Source organism: Calidris pugnax, unplaced genomic scaffold (genome assembly GCF_001431845.1).
Source record: "Calidris pugnax isolate Ruff unplaced genomic scaffold, ASM143184v1 scaffold34, whole genome shotgun sequence".
In the NCBI taxonomy this organism is placed as follows: Eukaryota; Metazoa; Chordata; class Aves; order Charadriiformes; family Scolopacidae; genus Calidris; species Calidris pugnax.
In genome coordinates, this window is record NW_015090771.1 from 3199112 (window position 1) to 3224380 (window position 25269).

The 25269-nt window shown below is 36.9% G+C and overlaps 1 protein-coding gene across 1 annotated transcript in view; it reads right to left on the bottom strand.

Moving 5' to 3' along the window:
- The window catches only part of CENPE (centromere protein E), a 42409-nt gene that overhangs the window by 4883 nt on the left and 12257 nt on the right, over window positions 1-25269 (bottom strand). Inside the window, exons 18-42 of the mRNA XM_014940311.1 lie at window positions 22741-22815; window positions 22364-22486; window positions 21874-22008; window positions 21109-21286; window positions 20399-20553; window positions 18975-19289; window positions 17890-18201; window positions 17456-17614; window positions 16383-16589; window positions 15152-15436; window positions 14882-15040; window positions 13813-14034; window positions 12923-13141; window positions 12019-12156; window positions 10946-11146; window positions 10717-10863; window positions 9716-9937; window positions 8373-8531; window positions 7947-8165; window positions 6300-6500; window positions 6071-6217; window positions 4380-4592; window positions 2963-3172; window positions 2225-2434; window positions 614-835 (exon numbers count right to left, since the gene is read on the bottom strand). Of these exons, the coding sequence (XP_014795797.1) occupies window positions 614-835; window positions 2225-2434; window positions 2963-3172; window positions 4380-4592; window positions 6071-6217; window positions 6300-6500; window positions 7947-8165; window positions 8373-8531; window positions 9716-9937; window positions 10717-10863; window positions 10946-11146; window positions 12019-12156; window positions 12923-13141; window positions 13813-14034; window positions 14882-15040; window positions 15152-15436; window positions 16383-16589; window positions 17456-17614; window positions 17890-18201; window positions 18975-19289; window positions 20399-20553; window positions 21109-21286; window positions 21874-22008; window positions 22364-22486; window positions 22741-22815 (4833 nt within the window). The remainder of the gene's footprint in view (window positions 1-613; window positions 836-2224; window positions 2435-2962; window positions 3173-4379; window positions 4593-6070; window positions 6218-6299; window positions 6501-7946; window positions 8166-8372; window positions 8532-9715; window positions 9938-10716; window positions 10864-10945; window positions 11147-12018; window positions 12157-12922; window positions 13142-13812; window positions 14035-14881; window positions 15041-15151; window positions 15437-16382; window positions 16590-17455; window positions 17615-17889; window positions 18202-18974; window positions 19290-20398; window positions 20554-21108; window positions 21287-21873; window positions 22009-22363; window positions 22487-22740; window positions 22816-25269) is intronic.

Sequence of the window (25269 nt, forward strand, 5' to 3'; positions counted from 1 at the left end):
ACACACAAAAAGTATTTCAACATCATAGGCTCTATGGCAACTCTGTGTCTACCTCACTGCTTTATGTCACTTTTTAGTATTCTGGAACACTCAGAAAAAATGCTTTGAACAAGAGTAACTATAACATTAAAAAAAAAATAGAACACAGACAAAACGAGTGAAAAAATGCTTTGAACAAGAGTAACTGTAACATTAAAAAAAAAAATAGAACACAGACAAAACGAGTCCTCAGTTCCTAGGATTAAAGGCAGAATTCTTCTCCAGCTTCCAGTTTGACACAGTGAATACCATATACTTAAAGAAAGCATCAAAAGTATCACACCATTTAAATCAATACTGCAAGACCAAATGGGAACATTTCATATGGATTTCTAAAGTGACATTTGTTTGTGTACAGCAAACAGAGAAATTTCAATGATCACATTACAGGCAAGAGCTCAAACTTTCTCTTTGGGAATTAAAAAACCTACGAAAATTAAGTGCACTCTGGGCCAGTGTCTCACGTAGCACAGATTTATAGTTGCCATCAACCTTTATTTTCTTTTCTGTTTGCAGCACTCTCACTTAGAAAACAAGGATCAAAGAAGTTCTCTTTAGAAACAAATAATGGTACCTTTATATCTTGTTCTGCAGCCTTTAATTTGCTACGAAGCCTATAGTGTTCTTCTTCTAATGCAAGACTGGCAGAGCCACCGGGGGCCAGCTGTTCTTTAAGAGAGTTTAGTTCCTGAAGCAACTCTTTACTTTTCTCTTTTCTCTGTTCCGATTCACCATCAGCATTTTTACAATAACTGGCAGTTCTGGCATCCAGCTCTGAAGACAGTTGAAGGAGTATCTGAAAATAAGTGGTGTCATAAAGAGAAGCTTTAAATAATTTTTGATTCAGCTAGAAATAAGGTAAATGAAGAAACAGGCCTGTATGAATTTCACATTCTTGCTTCAGTATCTGTGTTGAAGACACTTTCCATCAGAAACAGAATCACTAACACTCACAAAAGTCTGGTTTCATTTCCAAAAAAGGGGGATGGAGGAAGGAGCAGAAGAGAAGATTACAAGTTTACCCATATTTCTGCATTAAGTGAAACAAACAGTAACATCACAGAAAAAAAGGAACTATATCAGAAAGACTTCTTGGGCATCAGCAAGGGAACCAAACACAATTATTTGGTTTTGGCTAGAATATATTAATTGACTATAGTAAGTGAAACAATTTGAGACAAAATATAATATGTCTGTTAGGGAATTCTTCCAAATAGCCAGCCAATGTTGGGAAATCCTGAAGAAATCAGGGCTGGCTATTGACTCTAGAGAGGAAACTTAAAAATAGGTTGTACTTAACAGGGACAGAACTGAGTCACAACACTGGGGGAAGGACAGTGATGAGCTCTTCATACTTCAGAGCAACACTAGCGGAAGAAATAAAAGTATGAACAGACCAGGAACTTCCAGAATACACTTGGTCAGAAAACTGTCCCTTACAGCTGATCAGAAGGTAGTAGATTCCCTTCCATAACATGTTTTCTGAAAACTGTTCAATACATTCAGAGAGATGAAATCTCATGAAATCCTGTTCATGGTGCACCTAACCCAGTAAAACATTTGTCTTTTTTCCCCCCGATAGCAGGCAAGAGATAAGGAGGAAAGAAAAAAAGGCTGAAGCACCTCTAGAATAAATCGACTTTCTGAAGTTAGAAAAGGTGCAAGATTATAAGTTACAGTTCAGTTTTTAAAATGGCTAAAGTAGTTTTGATAAAGTTGGCTTAAGAAAAGAAGGCTGAAGCACCTCTAGAATAAATTGACTTTCTGAAGTTAGAACAGGTGCAAAATTATAAGTTACAGTTCAGTTTTTAAAGTGGCTAAAGTAGTTTTGATAAAGTTGGCTTAAAGAGAGCAGACAATCTTGTGAGCATAAAGCCTGGAGAAAGTGAGTGTATCAGGCTGCCAAGTTCGGCAAGCAAAGCTATAGAACAATTTTGAACCTAAGTCTTTTACAAAGCAAGCTTCCAAGTTTTTCCAAGTTTGAATGGACAAGGAAAGAAGTCTTTAAAAGTTTTCTTTGAAGTATTCCTACATTTTACAGATAAGTATGAATATAGTAAGTGCTGACAAGCATGAATTACCTTCAAATAGCCCCTTTTTTGGTGGTTTGTTTGCACTCAGATTAGAGGCATTTACAGAGGGCTTAAGCAAAATACATTTTTGATTAAAGAAGATTTAACTTTACCTTTACTTTAGGAGTCCAGAATTTAATGACTTGCAAAAGCCTTTCGTTGTCTTTCTTTAACTCTTCTTTAATTTCCTCTGCATCACAGAGGGTTCCTGAACACCCTTCCCAGAACCGTGCTGTTTCTTTTCTAGCACTTTCTTCCTGCTGCAACTCTGCCTCTATGCTGAGAAGTTCACTTTCCATTTCTGATATGTCTTTGAGAATACTCTTTAAAAAAAAAAAAAGAGAATTTAAGTTTAAATATTGCTTTGGTAACTACATCTCTAAATATGCATTTTGCCCTCTTAGCTATCAATATTTGCAGGAAGTCTGTTTAAGCATCCAATTATCATATAAAAGGAATTTTGCTCTGCTTAAATTACACCCTGTTGGGAAAATGAGAAGACAATCTGTATTACTGAAGCAGTTAGGAAGGGGAAAGGGGAAAACACATGCATGTTAGTTAAAGTTTATCTCATTGTTTTAGAAGTCATCTTGGTATTGTGCAGTTCACATTTTACAGAGCAAATGATTAAATAACATACCCACTGTTTTATAACCTAATAATTTCACTTTGAGCCATTTTATAAAACAGAATCTTAATATGATAGAATTAGTTGCACCAAAAGCGAATTCTTATCCCTCTTAAGTGAAGCCTTAACAAATAAAAGCAATGCCATGAGATCAGCACCACCACATTACCCCTTTCTTTGAAATAGGCAAGTCTTTCTGTCTGAAAATTGTTTCCAATACTACCTCTGCATCCAAGTGCAAACTCTGCAGCCATTCACTGGTGTTTAGCTCTTGAGAAGATATTTCATTCTGGTTCAAATAAGTCTTCCTGATAAACTGAATCTGAGCTCGCAGCTGATCCTGCTTTCTCTTTTCCTCAAGGAATTCCATTTCATACTTGTTAACAGTAGTATAATATTCTCTTTTCTTCAGGCAAACACGACTGAACAGAAACTATTGTAGAAACACAGGATATATCAGTGAGTATGCTTTAAAATGGTACTCTGCATCCAGCTAAAATTCTGTATTTTATAATTAAATCCATCTACTCTCCTAATCCATAGGTGTCCAGGAGAACTAAAACATGACTAAGAAAATTAAGTTCAGCAATTCAGTATAGCAATTAAGTATAGCAATGGCATATAAGGCTTTTAGCTGGCTCAGCATTTGCAAATTATGCTGTTTTTCGCAGACTCCTAAAAAGGCCAAAAAGTCTAAAATGCTCTAGACAGCCTTCTATTAATCTAGACTTTGAAAAGCAATCTATTCTTTGCTGTATTTATTTTCTTAGATTTGTGAAAGGTGCAAATTATCTCCAAGAATAGTATGACCGTTTTGACATCCCTACTTATATTTTCAACATCTTAAACCATAAAAGTTGAAAGGCATCTATGGAAAAAAGAAAAATATCGAAGCCTAAAAGAGCTAAGTGAACTTACAAAATAAGGATCTTTAGAATACCTGTTAAACTTTTTAGCTAATAGATATTTAGAGAGAACTGACTTTCAAGATCATATCTAGTATTTTTGTATATTGGACATGAACCTTGCTTTCTCCCCAGGTCTACTCTTCCTTTGACCCCACAAAGAAAAAAAACCAAACCCTTAACATTTCAATGTAAATAAAGAAACAGAAAAAACTTTATGCAAAAGTACAGTAAACAATATGGTAACAGGAATCATTTCCCAACCCCCCTTAACTTTTTTTCTGATAATTGGAATCACTGAGCTACACATTGGGGAAGGTCTGCAAGGCTACAGAAGTTATCAAACTACTTGGGTAGTTTTGCAGAGTGAACATGCATCTCCCAGGCATCTTGCATGTCTCCTTCCCCCACAATAAATAGATATTTAGGGGCCCATAATTTGATTTGTGGAGTAATTTCTTTTTCCCAATTAAAATGGGTTAATATTAATGAAATAATACTGTGCAAAGCAGCTGAGCTACAGTCAAAAACTAAGGTTGATTAACTTAAGTAAATAGTTCCAGTTTTCCAGGATTGTAAAACATTTACTGTTAATTTGTTTTCCACAAGATACACATTCACAAAAATCAAAGTTAGAATATATAGAATCCTAGCTGTTAATACTGAGACCTTACAAAAAGAAACCAAAGCAAAGCAATATGAAGCATCCACATATTCAGCGTTTTAAGTTGGTACCTTCAGTTTGTTCAATAAACTCTGGAGATGACCGTTTATTTTCTCATTTTCAGTTTGAAGTCTTTGGACTTGTTTGCTCTCTTGCGATGAAAGCTGGGCCAATATCACAGCTATCAGTGCTTTCTGACTATTCAGTTCATTCTTTAGATCAAGAGACACTGTTGAGAGACATTCATACCTCTTCCCTATATCTAGGAATCTCTCAAGAAGCTCCTAAATGCAAGGGAAACAAACTCGTTTAGTCACAATAAGGAAAAGAGTGATTAGCTATAAACAGAAGCTTAAAATAAGCCATCAGACTCCAGGACTAACCCCTATAATATGGATTGGTTTTACAATAGGAAAATTAACAGCACTAAGACTTGTCAAAAACCACTAAGCCAGGCACAAAAGCAGAGAATTTCTTAGTTTTCCAGAAAAATCATGTTTCATAAGCTTAAGTTATTTTGATGATTTGGACTACCTAGCCACATTGAGACCTGTGGCTCAGGCCTGAAATGAAGTTGTTGCCTGTTCACAAGCTGGGCTGCCTTCAGGATTGGCTCCCAAGTTGGTCTGTTTTGTCATTTGTTGAAAGAAAGGGATCATGAAATGGTTCCTAGCACTCTGCCATAAAAAGGGAGATGTGATCAAGCAGTGAGCAGGCTGAGAAACACAATAGGCTCAAGGGCACTCCTGGTAAACTCTAACTCAAGTATCACATATGAAGCTGGGTTATACATTTTAAAGTATAAAACTTCCTAGGCATACTACCTCTATCTGTGGTTCTTAGTTGAAAGAAAGAGGATTCATCAGTTTAACTCTTCACTCTACAGTAAAAACTATCCTCTGTGTCCAGGGGGAAATAACATACCCCTGCATCCACCAGCAGCAAGTACAAGACACTTGAGAAAATTGGACAAGGAACAGGCAGACAACATCTTACTTATTACAAAAGTCAGAAGGGGAGAGTGCCATTAAAAGGGATCAATTTATGTTATTAGCTCCCTACTGCTGAGGTAGGATAAAAAGACAGCATGAATGGAAAAAGCTACACAACTGATTTTTGCAATTTGTTCCCTTACCACTTTTGGTGTTAACTGAAAAAAATCCCTGAGTATGTCTTCAGTTAACACAAATAGAAGGATGCCCAAATCTGCTGCACAGATTACAGACTGCAGGACAATGGTACTCTTTAAAGAGATTCATACATATTCAAAAATCTTGGTTTATTTGGCTTTCAGTACTTTAGAAATACTTCTCACATGTGAGAAAATATGCTCAGGATAGTTACTTAACAGAAGCTCTGAGGAATTACAGAAGCTTCCTATTTTGAGGAGAGAAGCTATTTAATGAAATTAATGTACTGGAAACCAACTTATTTTTGATGGGGAGTAACGGAAGGGAGGATCCTGGGAGGAGGGTTGCAAGAACAAAATGGTGAAGTGCTTCTAGTTATTTTCATTAGGGTTCTGGACAGAATGAAATCAAGTGAAATGTCTTAACCGAGAAGTTCAGTTTAACATTCCTGGAACAGGATGCACAGGACACCGAACAGCAACAGCAAATCAATTGATCCCATGGCTTGCAGCATCTGAGCAAGATGTGCAAACAAGTTTATGGATTATACATAGAAACAAGGTTTATGCTCCAGAACGAGTGGTCTTAAGGTTTTGCATGCATCCTTTAAAGAAGCAGAGAAGCAAATCTACCTTAATTTTCAAGGTATTTTCCTCCAGGCTGCCATCAACCATCTGCTCTGCATTATCCAGTGGATTCACCTGAGTGGACATATTATTCAAGCTCCTCTGCTTCAGTTGGTCTAGAGCACTTTCCAGTTTTGCATTTGCTTCAACACACTAAAATAAAAGCATACGTATTTAAGCACCATTCAGGAAAAGAAGTGATGAATAACTGAAATATGCAACCTGCAACACCAACCATCTTGGATATTTTTTGCAATTCTGTCTTGAGCTGGTCCCGCTCAGACTTGACATCCTGGAGATGTTGTTGTAGCTCATCTTTTTCTTGATTAATTGATAAGATTTGTTCTTGAAGTTGGAAAGAGTGACTAGTTCTTTCAGCCAATAACTGGTCTTTTTCACATGATACGCTGTTGAGAGTCTCAGATAGCTGTTGAATCTATAATGAATAGTAGAGAAAAAAACCAAGAATTATGATTTGGTCCTGGTCTGTACACTCCCCCATAGAATCACAGAATCACCATAGTTGGAAGGGACCTCTGAGATAGAGTCCTCAAAAAAACGCAAAAACCCAACAGCAAAACAAAACCAACAGAACAAAAAGCACAACACCCCACCACATCACACCCACCCACTAACCAATAATCTTGGGCACTAGAGCATGCCCTGAAGAGCCATGTCTACACGTTTCTCAAATACCTCCAGGGATGGTGACTCCACTACCTCCCTGGGCAGGCTGTTCCAGTGCCTGACCACCCTCTCAGGAAAGTCATTCTTCCTAATATCTAACCTAAACCTCCCCTGCCCCAACTTCGGACCATTTCCTCTGATCCTGGCATTACTCCCTTGGCAGAAGAGGCCAACACTCACATCTCTACACCCTCCTTTCAGGTAGCTGTAGAGGGCAATGAGGCCTCTCCTCAGCCTCCTCTTCTCCAAAATAAACATGCCCAGTTCCCTTAGTCTGTCCTTATAGGACTTGTTCTCTAGACCCCTCGCGAGCTTGGTGGCTCTCCTCTGGACATGCTCCAGCACTTCCATGTCCTTCCTGTAGTGAGGGACCCCAAACTGAACCCAGTACTCAAGGTGAGGCCTCACCAGTGCCAAGCAGAGAGGCATGATGACTTCCCTACTCCTGCTGGCCACACTATTCCTGATACAGGCCATGAAGTACTCAAATCAGTTGTGTCAAATACAAAGAATGGTTTCCAATAACTCTAAAATTCACACTAACAGCAAGAGAAGTTTATAAATAATCACTCAAACAGAAATTAAGAGGAAGAGGAATAGAATTACACCCAGAAAACTCTAGTCAACTTTGGTCTTCAGTAAAGCAAGAGTCAATTGCCTTACAGAAAGGCAATAAGGATATGTCCACATCACAAGCAAACAAACAGAAGATCAGCAAAAGAAACAGGCACTGGAATTGTGTTTATATCTGCGCTAATGAATAGAACAGTAACACATTTGCTAACTTGAAGCGATCCTTAATTAGACCCTTTGATCTAGAGACAAAGGAAGAGTTTGGCAGGTGAAAAGTGAAGAAGTGAAAACTGCGAAAGGACTGAGTTGGCAGCTCCCTCGTCTGCGCTGTTGGGAAGGTACGCTGCAGCCAGAAGAGAAGCGTCAGAATTTGTCAGCTTTAGTTTCAAAAATTTGGAGGTCAGTTACAAAACATACCGTTTCATCAAATTCATTAAAAAATGCCTGCATTTTGGAAAAACCTTTACATACATCTTTAAAAACTATTCCACAAGACAGGAGTGAAAGCATTCTTCAGTCTTACATGGATACTTTAAGACATTTTTCAAGACAGCTTCGAGAATGAGCCATCTTCCTCTACCAAGCATTTATAGTTACTATACTTTAACCAAAGATGAAGTACCTTATCAGCACTCTCCTGTAGGTTAATCTCCAGTTGGTTCTTCTCTGCTCGAACACCTTCCAGCATTTCCTGGAGCTGGTCTCTCTCCCGTACTAACAGATCACATTGTTCCTGCAGCTGTGGAAGTTTACTGCTTTCACCCTCAGTCTTTTTCAGATCTCCCAGCAGCTGGTGCCTTTCCTGAGTTACCAAATTTAAGTCCTCATTCAACTTGACTACCTATTAAAAATATTTTTGGAAGCATACAATCAACACAGACCTCTTAGCAAAAACTCCTCTTCTGCTGCTAAATTGTGTTATCATGACACCATCTATCAGACCAATAAACCAGCAGAAGTTATAATGAGTAAATACTTGCTATTCTAATGAGTCCTTGAGGGGACATCCTCTAAGGTATATCTAAGGGTTTCTTATCACTTCACTTGCCTTTTCTTGCAGTTTGTTTATTTCTTCATTTAGTTTTCCTTCAGTGTTCCGCAATATCTTTTCACCATTTGCTAGCAGGTTCTTCTGGATATCAACTTGCTCTTTCTGATGTTTTAGTTCTTCCTGTAGATTTTCCATTTCTGTCAGAACTTTTAAGGACTGCAGAACAAGGTATTACATGGATGTTCACTCAGCATGATTGTTTTGCTTATCTGATAACAATAAGTCAAACCATCTGAATGTCCAGGAAAGAACTATCAGAGTAATCAGTTTTATACTTTAGAAAAAGGCCCAGTTGTCATTGCCCCATGTCTAGTTTAAGAAGGCCAGAGGAAGGCAGTCTTTGCAAATAATTGGGGCAGGGGGCAGAGGGAGCCTGTGTTAAAAAGAGGGGATTGAAAAAAGGTAGCAGTAAAGAGGAAAGGGAAAAATGTTGGGGAGTGGAGAACAGATTATGTAAATGACATAAAAAAACCAAGCCAAACACCCCAACATGAAAGATGCTCTTATTCTTGTGGCAACTGCCACCAGTTACATGAACAATTTGTCTAATTGTTTAGTAGCAAGATCCAAATCTAAAATTAAAGATTTGATGTTCCTAGTTTGCTGATTTTAGTTACTAAATTAGTTGGCCTATACATATTTAAAAGAGATCAGTGGTTGTGACTGAGGTTTGGTAAAGTTCACATGAAAGCTTTTACTTAAAATAATTTGCACAGCTTCTCTTGGGAAAAAACACACCTACCAGACTTCCTTTTAGCTTTAGAAATTATCAGTTTGATTTTTGTTAACTACATTATCAGAACAAATATGTCTGAAATAGCGTGCCAACCTAAGCACACTTTTCATGCAAATACTTAGAATATTGAAGCCACTAATCTACCAGAAGATCAGACATCAGGAAGGAGAACTAGGACAGCTGATCAGTTTCTTTTCTGGCTTTAGCTTTCTCTCCATCAGTCCAGAATGAGCTGAGTGGCAGGAGAGTTAAGCACTTAGGGATCAGCAGACCTGGACCTCCTCTCCTGTTCAGTCCTACAAGCAGACACTGTAGATGGAAGGGGACTTTGTGGAGTGTTTGCCCAGCAGGTGGCAGGGAACTGTGACTAAACCCAGAGCGGCAGTGACCAGCAGGGCAGGAAGGGGACAGGGGGAAGAAAAACTAAGAGACAAGGTTCCAAAATCCAGATTGGATTAGTAAACACAATTTTGAGTTTACTGCTGCTACAAGCAAGTGAAGGGAGAAGAAGAGATACTGACTAGCAGAAGGCTTCTTGACCAAAATGATTTGGAGTGGAACAACCTGCCTTTAAAAGAATTATTTAAAGAGGTTTTATACATACCTTCTCCTTGCTTTCCAGACACTCAGCCTCTAACTGATCTCTTTCTGCTTTACAGGTCTCTACCACCCGCTGTAGCTCATCTTTCTCCTGATTAAGTAAAGTGATTTGCTCAAGCTGCTGATGGATATTCTCATTCATGCTTCTTTCAATTTCTTCTTTTTCTGTCAGTAGCTTGGCATATTCAGAAGAGACACGAGTCAGGTTTTCAGTTACTTCAGTGAGCTGAAAGAACAAATAAGAACCAGTATTAATATTTCTAATTACCTCTAGCAGAGGTAGAAGTAATTTGATAGTTTGGAAAAGACCCTGTAATATTTTAATTTATTAGATTTTGTCGCCCTGGAAATCAGATTCTGATTGAAGAGTGTTATTGGATCATCTTTCACAAGCACTATCTGTGCATAAAGATTGTTATAACTGAATTATATTACAGAAGGCACCTCCATTTCTTTACTGCTATAGTCAGCAAAGAAGGATGTATCCATTTTGCTTAGAAGTCAAATTTCAGTGCTTCAGTGGCAGACAAAAGTGAATGTTTAAAACCAACATGCCATTATAACTCCATAAAAATCACTGCATTGCTATATTCAAGCAGATTGGCTTGGCTCTAACAGAAGCCACAATAGCTTCAGTCATGAAAATAATAGGTAGATGAGAAATTTATAATAGTGCAGCAAGTTAAAGCAGCTAAACTGTCTTTTAGTTGATCAAGTTAAGTGCTAAGTCAAGTCAAGCCCTAGAAGTTATTTTCATTAGGGTTGCTGGACAGAACAAAATCAAGTGAGATGTCTTAACTGAGAAGTTCAGTTTAACATTCTTGGAACAGGATGCACGGGACACCAAACAGCAACAGCAAATCCATTGATCCCATGGCTTGCAGCATCTGAGCAAGATGTGCAAACAAGTTTATGGATTATACATAGAAACAAGGTTTATGCTCCAGAACAAGTCCTCTTAAGGTTTTGCATGCATCCATTAAAGAAGCAGAGAAGCAAGCTTACCTTAATTTTCAAGGTATTTTCCTCCAGGCTGCCATCAACCATCTGCTCTGCATTATCCAGGGGATTCACCTGAATGGACATCTTAGTCAAGCTCTTCTGCTTCAGTTGGTCTAGAGCATTTTCCAGTTTTGCATTTGCTTCAACACACTAAAATAAAAGCATACGTATTTAAGCACCATTCAGGAAAAGAAGTGATGAATAACTGAAATATGCAACCTGCAACACCAACCATCTTGGATATTTTTTGCAATTCTGTCTTGAGCTGGTCCCGCTCAGACTTGACATCCTGGAGATGTTGTTGTAGCTCATCTTTTTCTTGATTAATTGATAAGATTTGTTCTTGAAGTTGGAAAGAGTGACTAGTTCTTTCAGCCAATAACTGGTCTTTTTCACATGATACGCTGTTGAGAGTCTCAGTTAACTGTTGAATCTATAATGAATAATGGAGAATAAAAGCAAGAATTATGATTTGGTGCTGGTCTGTACACTCCCCCATGAAGTACTCAAATCAGTTGTGTCAGATACAAAGAACAGTTTCCAATAACTCTAAAATTCACACTAACAGCAAGAAAAGTTTATAAATAATCACTCAGAAACAGAAATTAAAAGGAAGAAGAATAGAATTACACCCAGAAAACTCTAGTCAACTTTGGTCTTCAGCAAAGCAAGAGCAAATTGCCTTACAGAAAGGCAATAAAGATACGTCCACATCACAAGCAAACAAATAGAAGATCAGCAGAAGAGACAGGCACTGGAATTGTCTTTGTATCTGCTCTAATGAATAGAACAGTAACACATTTGCTAACTTGAAGCGATCCTTAATTAGACCCTTTGATCTAGAGACAAAGGAAGAGTTTGGCAGGTGAAAAGTGAAGAAGTGAAAACTGCAAAAAGACTGAGTTGGCAAGAGCTAAGTGCAAGACTGTCCAAATAGCACATAAAGTTTAAAAGTCTGCAGAACACCAGGGATTCCACACCCACTTGGGTACACACTATCTCCACAGTCCCTTTTAATGTTTGAATAAGTACATGGACTACTATATTAAACCTGCACGCATCAGATAAATCAGTGTTCCTCCTACCAGAGCGACCAGCCCAGCTGGTTATAACGCTGAGACAAGTTGAGGATGCTACTTCTAAACATCACTAAATCAACTTGTACAAAGTCCTTGGCCCATGTTCATGCTTAGTTAGCACACATAAAACCTATGTGCTGACAATTAAAAATTAAATAGGATTTGTCTTGAGCAAAACATCAGAGAACAGAAATGCAGAACAGCTACTAAAAGCTGAACTCCTCACCTGGTTTGTTAGATTGTCCTCCAAAATCTCGGACTGCCTCTGAACCTTTAACAAGTGCTCTTCCCTTTCTTCAGCTTTGGCCTTCTCATTGCTGAGGAGTTCTTCTTGCCGCTTCAATTCCTTTTCAGTTTCGAGAATCTGGAGTAAAATTAGAGCAACAAATAAAATGTTAAGTTCCAAGATAGCACGTGAATCCACCTCTCACACAACAGGCCATTCAAAACCTCATAGGAATCAAAATATTTGGCACAAAACACCTGCTTTAGTTTGAGTACAAGACATTTTAAATCCTGTCTTTGAATTTTTTTCCTTTCACTAAGCACAGTCTGCCAGTTAGCGCATCGATAGACACTTAGTCATGTAAAGAATTAGACCAAGTTTGCTACAAACACATTTGGACATACTTTCTACAATCCCTGTTTACACAGATGAACACCACAAAGTAAAGATGTAATTTGAGTAGGGGTTCACATCAAGTACTCTCTAGAAAACATTACCTAACACAATTTAGAGCTGGGCTGATTGTCAGAGTGCTGTTAAATTATCTTTGATAGCTTATTACAGAACTAGCATCCCTGTCATTAAAACTCTGAATTTCCAGTGAAGCCGAAGTTTTACAGCAGGACAGAAGAGAAGTACATTTGTCAGAATTTGTCAGCTTTAGTTTCAAAAATTTGGAGGTCAATTACAAAACGTACCATTTCATCAAATTCATTAAAAAAATGCCTGCATTTAGGAAAAACCTTTACATACATCTTTAAAAACTATTCCACAAGACAGAAGTGAAAGCATTCTTCAGTCTTACACGGATACTTCAAGATATTTTTCAAGACAGCTTCAAGAATGAGCCATCTTCCTCTACCAAGCGTTTATAGTTACTATACTTTAACCAAAGATGAAGTACCTTATCAGCACTCTCCTGTAGGTTAATCTCCAGTTGGTTCTTCTCTGCTCTAACACCTTCCAGCATTTCCTGGAGCTGGTCTCTCTCCCGTACTAACAGATCACATTGTTCCTGCAGCTGTGGAAGTTTACTGCTTTCACCCTCAGTCTTTTTCAGTTCTCCCAGCAGCTGGTGTCTTTCCTGAGTTACCAAATTTAAGTCCTCATTCAACTTCACTACCTATTAAAAAATAATTTTGGAAGTATACTTTAAGTAATTTGCAGAGCTTCTCTTAGGAAAAAAACACCTACCCGACTTTCTTTTAGCTTTAGAAATTATTAGTTTGATTTTTTTTAACTATGTTATCAGAACAAATATGTCTGAAATAGCGTGTCAACCTAGGCACACTTTTCATGCAAATGCTTGGAATATGGAAGTCACTAATCTGCCAGGAAATCAGACATCAGGAAGGAGAACTAGGGCAGCTGATCAATTTCTTCTCTGGGTTTAGCTTTCTCTCCATCAGTCCAGAGTGAGCTGAGTGGCAGGAGAATTAAGCCCTCAGGGATCAGCAGACCTGGATCACCTCTACTGTTCAGTCCTAAAAGCAGAAACACTGTAGATGGAAGGGGACTTTGTGGAGTGTTTGCCCAGCAGGTGGCAGGGAACTGTGACTAAACCCAGAGCGGCAGTGACCAGCAGGGCAGGAAGGGGACAGGGGGAAGAAAAAATAAGAGACAAAGTTCCAAAACCCAGATTGGATTAGTAAACACAATTTTGAGTTTACTGCTGCTACGAGCAAGTGAAGGGAGAGGAAGAGATACTGACTAGCAGAGGGCTTTGTGACCAAAATAATTTGGAGTGGAACAACCTGCCTTTAAAAGAATTATTTAAAGAGGTTTTATACATACCTTCTCCTTGCTTTCCAGACACTCAGCCTCTAACTGATCTCTTTCTGCTTTACAGGTCTCTACCACCCGCTGTAGCTCATCTTTCTCCTGATTAAGTAAAGTGATTTGCTCAAGCTGCTGATGGATATTCTCATTCATGCTTCTTTCAATTTCTTCTTTTTCTGTCAGTAGCTTGGCATATTCAGAAGAGACACGAGTCAGGTTTTCAGTTACTTCAGTGAGCTGAAAGAACAAATAAGAACCAGTATTAATATTTCTAATTACCTCTAGCAGAGGTAGAAGTAATTTGATAGTTTGGAAAAGACCCAGTAATATTCTAATTTATTAAATTTTGTTGCCCTGGAAATCAGATTCTGATTGAAGAGTGTTATTGGATCATCTTTCACAAGCACTATCTGTGCATAAAGATTGTTATAACTGAATTATATTACAGAAGGCACCTCCATTTCTTTACTGCTATAGTCAGCAAAGAAGGATGTATCCATTTTGCTTACAAGTCAAATTTCAGTGCTTCAGTGGCAGACAAAAGTGAATGTTTAAAACCAACATGCCATTATAACTCCATAAAAATCACTGCATTGCTATATTCAAGCAGATTGGCTTGGCTCTAACAGAAGCCACAATAGCTTCAGTCATGAAAATAATAGGTAGATAAGAAATTTATAACAGTGCAGCAAGTTAAAGTGGCTAAACTGCTTTTTAGTTGATCAATTATATCCAGTTACATAACTAAAAGACTTATGAGAATTTTTAAAGTTTTAGGACTTGAAAAATGCATTGTGGTCAGGGAGCAGCATTGACTCCAAATATATTCCATTTATCAGCACTAAAGCATGTTTAGATATAGGTAAGGGTTGTAACTTGCAGGTCATATTGCATTTGATCATCTTTTCACTGGTAATTCTTTTGAGAACTAGTATAGGTGCGGAAAAAAAAAAAGAGATGGGAAAAGCTTTTAATTATGTTCCATTATTACATTTACCGAACCCTTAGAAACTGATGTCTGCAGAGGACATGGGTTGCCAATACAGATAGAATTTTTAGGTTTTTTTACAAAACTGCATCTGACCTTCCGCTGCAGTTCATCCGTTGTTTCCTTCAAGGCCTCTTGTGCTTTCAAGAGTTGATCTTCTTTCTCTGAAATACCTCCTTTCAGCTCAGCAATAGTCTCCTGATGTTGTCTGAGAGAGTTATGAGCACATGTCAACTCTTCCTGCATCTCTGAGTTCTATGGACAGGAAACAGTTAAAGTACATCAAAACCTGAACAACACTTCCAAAGGTGAAGACAGAAGTTTACTAAAACTGTTACCCTAATGGAATAGGACTATTTTTCTTACCTTGCTGGTTGCCTCCTGTACAGTTTCTCTTAAACGGTCCCTCTGATTTTGGAGATTCTCCAGCTGCATTTTAAGATTATCCTTCTCTGCTTCTGTCAGAGCGCTCACATCCTGATGGTCATGCAATTTTGGAATATGATCTGTCGTCCCCGTTTTTTCAGATTCTCTTTGACATTCATTGGCCTTCGCTTCCTCCATTTCATGCAATTTCCTTTGTGCTTGGCTCAGCTCTTCTCTTAGAAGAAACAATTCTTGCTCAATGGATTTTTCTTGAATCTGTGGTATCTAGTTTGTACAGAGATAAAAGTCAATGCATTTGGGAAAGCAGCTTTAAGAGAAACATATCTGGTCATTGAGAGGTTGATTATGTAAAACAAACAGAAGCTGTTTTGGAGTGATTTGTATTTTTTTCATAATAGTAAGATTTGATTGAACTCAATATGCAATTCAAGTTTATGGAAATCAAACAAACCATGTAAAATAAAATTTGGACTGAGGACTTCTGAAACAAGTTACCAAAAAGCAGAACTTCATGGCCATAGTTTAAGCCCAAGGAGGTAAAAAACCAAAGAAAACCAAAACCACAAAACAAACCAACTACAAACAAAAAACCCAACAACAAAAAACCCCACAAACCAAACTACAGAGACTTTATCCATATTTGTAGTTTCAAAAGTAGAAAATAATGGCATCAAGGCAGTTATTTCCTTGAAATTTGTCTACTCCCCCATAAGTATTAAAATATCGTACATACTTTTTTCAAAGTGTTTATATACACACTTTGTATATATAGAAATAACACACATGGGCAATTAGTACATCCCATTGTGGAAAACGTTGGCTGCCATGTCCCTTGTCATACAGTGTCAGGGAAAAAAATGTCAGTTCTATCTATGCTTTGAAAAAGCAGAACCACCCTTTCCAGAAAAACAATTTTTAACTTCAACTATTTATAGAGCCACATTCTCTGTGCAGATCAACTCAGAACACCACCATCCTGTATCAAGTTAAAATTCTATTTACAGGAAAAATGTTTGTCATATCCTTCTACTAATTGCCCATACACAACAATACGGGTAGAATGTATTATAAGTAAGCAATAATAATCCTGGTGTTTAATGGCCTGCAGTCAAGTAGCAGGACCTTTTTTGCCAGTTTGTTTTGCAAATTATTTTCACTCAAGTGAAAGTTTAAATAAGCATGCTTTCCATTACAGCCTTAGCATAATTACCGAAGTTCCTTCCCCATACTCTTCTTTTTTCAAATGCAAATTGTCCAACTTATCCTGCAATGAATTGTTCTCTTGCGTAAGGGAAAAGATTTGTTCCTTTAGTGCCTGAAGCTGATCACTTTCTTCACAGGTATTTTCTGCTTTTAGTTCAGCAAGCTGGTCTCTCTCTGATGTGATGATTTTTATTTCTTCTGTCATTTGTGATATCTATAAAAAAAATATGCAAAGATGGTGTTTCTATCAATTTAAAGCCAAAATGAAATGAAAAACTTATTTGATTTGCTCTGCTACAGTATTATTAACATTAAACCATTGTAACCAAACTAGAAAAACCCCAGAACTGAGTCTTTAGCCTTTGTCACCTGTTTTAAATGCCAGCCTTTCAACAGTCTCTTCTGCAATATTGGCCAGATTTTTACTTAGAAAAAGTCTGAGAGGTAGAAACCTGATAAGAAACACCTGGTGGATTATTTGTTTACACATCTCTTCCAAAACATGCAAATGCTCAATTCACAACCATTGACTTAATGGTTCTGGCAGCTGATATACCTCAAGAAAAGAAATAACAACAACAGTCTTACATAGTATGGATTCTCCCTCGAGAGAAACAGTGCCACTGAAGCATCTGTGTAACATACAATATTCTTTGTCAGTTGTTGAACCAAAAGGCACAAACCCCAGTGCTGTATGTTGGGAACCGAGCTGCCATTTACAACCGTGTGCTGGGACTGAGTATTATAAACCCCTAGCCTCATTACTAGCCCCAGGTAACCCTTACCTCTTCTTCCATTTGCCATCTAATGTCACCATGCCAACTGACAACCACGGGGCACACTAGTTAAGCAAAGTTTTATTAGAGTGCACGTTACAGCTTGAAGCTCTGCACAAATAGATCAGCAACTGCTAAAGGCTTGGATCAGGCAGTACTATTTTTTTGCCCGCTTTCTGCCACAGGCCTAGAAGTTTTCTAGGCAAAAGCAGAAAAGACAATAAGCAGACTAAGTAGGCTTGTTTTCAGTGTTGGAAAACATATTAAAAGCGTTTTTATTTTGAATTATTACATAACACTTTACCTGTATTTCGAGATCTTTAATGGTTTTCCCTAGTGCCTCTTCAACTCTCAGAATCTCAGATTCTTTTTCAGAAATATTTTTTTCCAACTTCTTGACAGTGTCCTGGGATTGCTTGAGAGAACTCTGTGCATTTCTCAGTTCTTCATGTGCCAAAATGTTCTTTAGAATAAAAGGAAGAAAATCAACGTAAGAAAATTCAAGTATTCTGCAACATTAGTAAGCACTCCTTGATTAAATGAATCCACAAAACCCCACTCCTCAATATAATTTAATATAGTTTAAGTGTTCTTACAGTCGCCCCCTTAACATGCATGATCCATTTCTAAACACACACAAAACCCCACTCCTCAATATAACTTAATATAGTTTATAAGTGTTCTTACACTCGCCCCCTTAACATGCATGATCCATTTCTATAAAGGCAGAATTCATACCATAGAAACAGTGTCCTTTATATCCTCTTTGAGTTGGTCTGTCTCAGCTTGGAGAGACTCCTCTTTTTGCTTCAAGTAATCTCTTTCCTGGGTTAAAGCTTTTATTTCTTCCCGACATTCAGTGAGCTGCTGAACAACTGCTTGGATCTCTGAATCCTTGGCCTCCAGTCTTGACTCTATAATCTTTTCATGCTCTTTTAATTGCTCCATTTCATTTAACTTCTGTTGAGCCTGAATAAAATCTTCTCTTACCTCAAGAAGTTGTTGGTGCTCTGCTGTCTTTTCTTCCAGTTCTTTCATTTTGCCAGAGAGCTTTAGTTTGTAAAGAAAAAGGCCAGACTGTAAACACTGCAAATACACTGCAAAACTGTATAAAGTGTATATGTTCTCACAGAATCTTGTATTAGCTTAGAAAGAGTGAGAGATGCTGTCTTGCAACAAGAGAATAAGAAGTTCATCATTTTGCTTTAAGTCACTGCTTATATCTTGCCAATTAGGAATTACCAAATTAGGAGTTATCAAATCCATAGCTGGAACACGACAGCCATATCAGTGCTAAAAGCCTTGTCAAAAATATGCATCTTTAGTTCCCTTTTTAAATGGGGAAATAAATTTCCTTTCTAAAGGAAAAGCATAAAATTGCCAATTTATGCTGTGATTCCTTTGGTTTGAAAGATCTTCTGTCCTAACAGACTCCAGTACCCAATGAGGAAACTTTGTTTTTATGACTTTAGGTAGAGTGAGTCATAGCAGCCTATTTAAAAAAAAAAAAGATCTGCATAGTAAAGATGTAACTTAAGAATGGGAAAAGAAGAATTAAAATGTCAAGAACAGAAGGAGAACATAACCTGGAGTAGCATATACATTTCTTTGTCTATGAAGAAAGAAACAGCTGAGATGCATAATCGCATGACCTTATACACCCTGCACAGAATAAGTAATATCCACTCATGCTAGAGGAATTTCAATGATAATGTTATTTATAATTTTAAGACTACTTCTCCAAAAAGTTTTTTTTTTCTTTTTCAATATTATGAATGAATTCCTTATGTTTTATCTGTAAAAAGGAATAAGCTGACACTGACCTCTAATTTCACTTCATCCAAAGTAGTTCTAGACTCCTGTGCTTCTTTAGATAGAATATCTATTTGGATCTTCATTTGTTCGTTGTTTTCTAACGTAGCTACATATTTTTGCTCTAGTTCTTCATGGAGCTGTTTAAGTGCTGCATATTCCTGATCAGACTTGACATATTTAAGTTGTGCATCTGCTAGATCGTCTTTTGATTTTCCAATTTCTTCGGTCATATGCTTAAGTCTAACTTCATTATCAGCTACTTCAGAAAGCAGCTTTTCTCTTTCCAATTTTAATAAGCGTAGCTCCTCACATTTTTCAAGGATCTGCCAGCAGATAAGCAATATTAATAGCATTTTATAAATCAGTATTTGTCATAGCTGCATAATAAAAACCAGGTTCATATGAAGATACAGGAAAATGTACAGGCAAACACAGAACAATATATTGACTTTTACCTTGTTGGGAAGGATCTGTCTAGTAAAAAAATCCTTCTAAGAGAAGCAAGACAGACAAGTCCCCAAACCTTGAAACCTCTCCTATAACTCTTAAGACACAGAAAAAAACAACTATGTGAAGAACTATGTCTGAGCTAGGAGTGGACTGGTACACCTATCTAAAACTCCTAAACTGAGTATTTAGATGTGTGAATAATTTTTTCACAATAGATTTTATGAAGGTAATAACATCTAATTAAGTTTTGTTTATTAGTGGAAGTAGACGACCAGAAGTGTTGTTAATCAGCTAATAACATCTAATTAAGTTTCGTTTATTAGTGGAAGTAGACGACCAGAAGTGTTTGGAACTTTTTGCAAAGCAATAATGAGTTTGTGAGGTTACTTGCCCTGGATAATTTTCACAGCATATACTTATTTGTATTTCTTTAAGGATAAAGAAACCTAGAAAGTGTTCACAAACAAACCCTTTAAGACACATTTAGAGCAAACTTAGTCTACATTAAGCCCTGACCTGCCAGGAAACAGAGAATTTTACTTATAAGTTTTCTAGAATTTGCCAGTTAAATCTCTTACTTCTCAAGCAGTATTTCTGCTAAGATGTCTCGAAATTTTTTCTTTGCCCAATTAGAAATATAAAATCAGTTTTAAAACAGTAAGCCAGGATCAAATAACATTATACATACACAGTTATCAATGGTGACTATGACAAATAGGCAGGCAAACATTGGAATAGAAATTGCTGATTAATTATAACAGATATTGTGACCAAACATGTTACATGAAATTCATTCCTTTGTGCAAATATTAAATAGCCAAGGAACAAGAATTTCATGAACTTAGTTGCAAAATCTCAGGTTATTTGATTCAAGACAACTTTTGGCTTTAAATTTCATATCCAGTAGGCCTCAATATGTTACCAGTCAAGTACAATGTAAAAAAAAGGAAGTAGTATTAGACTAATTTTTTTGTTGTTTTACCTCTTTCTGCTGTATCTCAACAGTATTTGGTAGAGACTGAAGTTCTGATAGCTCGTTTACTTGTTTTTGTAGAATTGCATTCTCTTTCAGTGCTTTTTCTAGATCTCCTTTTAAGTCAGTTGCCTTTTTCTCCAGCTCCACAACAGAGAGCAGATCTAGACAATTAACAAGATTAAATTAGTAATAGTGTAGAAGAAAAGCATGTTTTAAATTAAGCAGAAGATTTGAATTAACATGGTTAAATTAATAAGAGTGTAGAAAAAAAAGCATGTTTTAAATTAAGCAGAAGATTTATAATGCATTCTGGATGTCATATCAGTATAATTTGAGAAAAGCATATTTTACAGTGGCCAACAATTAAAAGATGAAAACTAGTGGTCTGAATTTGGTCATCAACTGTTAGGTTAACATCCAGTTTATTTTAAATTCACGAACTCAATTGTCTTTGCATAAAACACAAAACGCCCTGACAACCTTCACAAACTCAATTGTCTTTGCATAAAACACAAAACATTCTGTAAGTTGCAGCTTTTTTAACGTTCAAGAAAGTGCAGAAGCAGTAACTACATGCCAGCAGTACCAGATACCCTAATATTTTATATTGAAAGAACGTCCAAGTATTCAAGAAAACAAGAGCCAAAGTCTTCCCAATTCCCTCACCGTTACAGATAAGAGGAAGGATAGGAAAAAAGCACCACTTGAAACAGTACCTTTTGGGACTTTACCCTCCATCAGCGAAGTTAGCCTTGTGTTTTCTTGAAATACAGACTGCAACTCTTTCTGCAACTCAGCTTGCATTTTTTTGTAACTGGCTTTTCCTGCTTCTATTTGGCTTTGATAGAGTTGAACATCCTTTTGCATTTGCTTGTGATTATTTAAGAGTTCATTCTTCAGGAAAACAAAACAACATACAGTTCACACACACAAAGAAAATCTAGTTGCTTAACATTTAAATATTGTATCTGCCACATTTCCTGTTGTGACTGAACAACTTTGGCCTTGATAAATAAGCTACAATTTAACAACTGCAGTCCTGAAACAAAACATAACTTACCTTAGAGAACAAGGCTGTACCTGCTTCTATTATTTTCTCTTTACTTTGAGCTTTGAAGCAGTAATCTCCATCCCACTTCTGAGTTCACATTTCTTATCTTTTGTTCTCTGGTAAAATTAGGTTTGAAATCTTATGTCCTAGTAACTCCCTAAAGACTATTCATTTGCTTTCTCTCTCTCTACTGGTAAATCTAAAACTAACTACCCACTCCTGTGGAAGCAGACTTTATTTTCTTTTTATATTTTCTCCTGAAGACACATTTTCCATGAATTCCATAATAAGAACATTACTTGGAGCAGGAGTTACCAGCATTCTTCAAATACTCTACCAGTCTATCAATTGCCTTCTTCATTAGTCTGGGAGCAGACAGGCCCTTAACAGCATTTTGTACAGCTATAAATGCAATTTAACAAGTACTTGCCATCTTCTCTTTCAGCTCCAAGTTTTCAGTTCTGAGAAAAGCAGATTCTTTTTTGGCATCCAAGGCTATGGTTTCGCTATCTAAGAGGGATTTATTCAGCTGCTGAATTTCCTCAATTAGCTTATCAGAATCTCCCTGAAAAAGACAGATAAATACTCAAATATATATAGCCATAACAAAGCAAATGTGTTCACTACACTGTGGTTAAAATGAAAATACAGTCTCAGAAAACATGGGAAGTTTACTTTTAAGAGGAATAGTAGCAGACTCATTTGAGAGACGGGATGAAGAGCAGCATTTCCCACAGCCTTACTTCACCACAGTACCGCTGTCTGATAATACAGTAATTAGCATTTTAAGCTTTGTAAAAAAAATATTGCTAATGTCTGTAGGGCAGCAGATTTCCATTATACCAATGTTGTACGTAAATTTAACCCACCTCCAACAAAACCAAAACCATCTCTCAACCCAGCAGAAAACTCAAGTTTACCACTGAAAAAGATGTGTCCTTTCTTTTCGCTGCTGCTTTCTGTAGTTCTTCCACACGGTTCTGTAGTATCTTTATTTTGTTCTCCTTCTCTTTCAGCTGTTCCAGTTTGGAGTTTATTTCTACCTAAAAGTTGGAGGAAAAAAAAGGGAGAATGAAGATTCTAGTAACCAGTTTGTTTTTTCAGGTAAGAATTTAACAAAAAAACCTGATTGTACATCATAAGCCTTCATGGGTTTTAGCCATATTGTCCTTACAGCTGGTAAGACTAACCAGAGCTCAGTGTCTATGTTGTGCTCAGCAGATGCAGTATTTCAAGATAAACAAACCAAGCACATTCATACAAGACTTATTGCATGTAAATTCATGGACAGGCTCACCTCAAGTTCCTCATTGTACACTTCAGCATTTGAAACTAGATTCTTTAAGTTGGTAATTTCATGCATTAGTTGTTCCTGTGGAGCAGATTAAAGCAAAATTGCAGCAGATGTTAGAAAGCACCCACACCAGTACTTTTAGTTGCCAACACCATGAAAATAAGCAAGGTCTCTCTTGTGTTGTGTTTTCTATTAGTGGGCAAACCATATATGCACACATACCTTTTTAAACAGCTACAAAGCAAGTTGGTACATATTCTTTCAAATGGATAGATGAGATGCAAAGCTCTGTTTTAGCTTCCCCATAATTAGAAAGGGTTCAAATACAATTTAATCTGCAACAACTTGAGAAGCAAGAGCTGTGTGATCAAAGCCATTAATGCAGAAATTGTACAGATACAACACTTCAAATTCTAGTCATGTTAAGCAGCTTAAGACACAGTGCAGGTATTTATGATTTAATCTATCCATTAACAAGAATGAGGTGATGCCAAAATTGAGGTAAAGCAAGCAATGCATTCAGTGACATCCTCTAAATCAAAGCACAAGACTAGGTAGAAAAGCACTTCTACAATTGAAGAACTGTTTTCTTCTGGTCTTTGTTAGAAAAGCTTTCCAACAGGCACTCATCTACAAGTACTTCTGTATAGTCACAAGTGTAGGTAAGGTGAAAATCCAATCTGCAATTTTAAGATCACTGAAAAGCTTTAAAACAAGCACTATCCTATGAGTATTTCTAGATAGTTAAGTGTATAGCTAGAAGAAAACCCAATCTGTCATCTTAAAAATCAGAGAATGGTTGTAGAAGATGTGAAAGTCATTCAATGTCATTATTCAGAATAACAGAGTTTACCTGTATATATCTGTGGCGATTTAAATTGCTGGATTTCAACTAGTGTAATTACAGCAATACTGAAAAGTCACATACTTCACTGAATAATCTGCTACATGGGTATCAACAAACGTTTACATTTTGTGGACTGTCTTCAGATACATATCCGAGAACATGGATCATTCAAAAAGCAACTATTGTAATAGAAGCTACTTTAGAACATTGCATCTGTTATCAGGCACACAAAAGCTTTGCAGAGAAAACTGTAACTGAGGATTTGTTAAATGCTTGCTGATAAGGAACATAGCACAATTAGTCTGGCATACAAAGGGTCCTCTAAAAAGAGTCATGAAATACAAGCTAAATCATAACCTATTATGGATCCATTTTGTTTGACATCCATAAATCTTTGTAGGGAACACAATGGAAAACAGAGGTGATTTTGTTAATTTGTAACCTGAAACAACAATGCAAAAGGATATAACTTCAGCTTCAACGTTAGTTTCATGGTCAGAGAATATTAAACAGACTAGCATGTACAAGTAGCCCGCAGAGAAGGTGTCAGGAAAGAAATGGAATAATACATCCATGTCTCAATACTTTAAGTTGTTGGGTTTGGGGTTATGTTTGTTTGGTTTTTTTTTTTTGTTTAGTTGGGTGGTTTTTTTGCACTAGGCCTTATTTTACAGTCTAGCCCTTGAGCAATTGTTTAGTTGGGTGGGTTTTTTTGCACTGGGCCTTATTTTACAGTCTAGCCCTTGAGCAGCTAGGACCTAACACAAGTAATACATATTTTAGGTTACAAAATCAAAGCATAAGGCATTTGAACAAACAAGGTACATCTCCTCTAACAGCACAAAGAAACAGAGTCAGCATATCCTGTATCAAAAGTTATCCAATAGGTTGATTTACCTTTTCTGACTTCCTGGCACAAGAGACAATGTTAAAAATTTCCATAGACATTAGTAGTTAAATAACATGGTAATAGTTAATGCTTACATAGTTCAATCGATTACCAAAAGTCAGAGCCACCTTGGATTGTAAACCAAGATGTTTTGCACAAGTATGTGAAAAGTGACACAAGTAATACATATTTTAGGTTACAAAATCAAAGCATAAGGCATTTGAACAAACAAGGTACATCTCCTCTAACAGCACAAAGAAGCTAAGAGAGTCAGCATATCCTGTATCATAAGTTATCCAATAGGTAGATTTACCTTTTCTGACTTCCTGGCACAAGAACAGAGTCAGCATATCCTGTATCAAAAGTTATCCAATAGGTTGATTTACCTTTTCTGACTTCCTGGCACAAGAGACAATGTTAAAAATTTCCATAGACATTAGTAGTTAAATAACATGGTAATAGTTAATGCTTACATAGTTCAATCGATTACCAAAAGTCAGAGCCACCTTGGATTGTAAACCAAGATGTTTTGCACAAGTATGTGAAAAGTAGCTTAGCAATCATACTTTAACTTCAGAACAGTTCTAAAATGTAATTTACACAACAAAACAACTGTCCCTTGCAAAAATCTGGAATGAAATTCAAATCAGGCATATATAAAAATAATCTTTGGATATATATACCCACAGAGACTCCAAAAATTTAAGTCTGAATTTTATACTCTGAGTAAATCCAGTTTAAATCCTAGGTTCATTTATTCTGTTGCTGAACACAGCTTATAACAACATGGATGTTT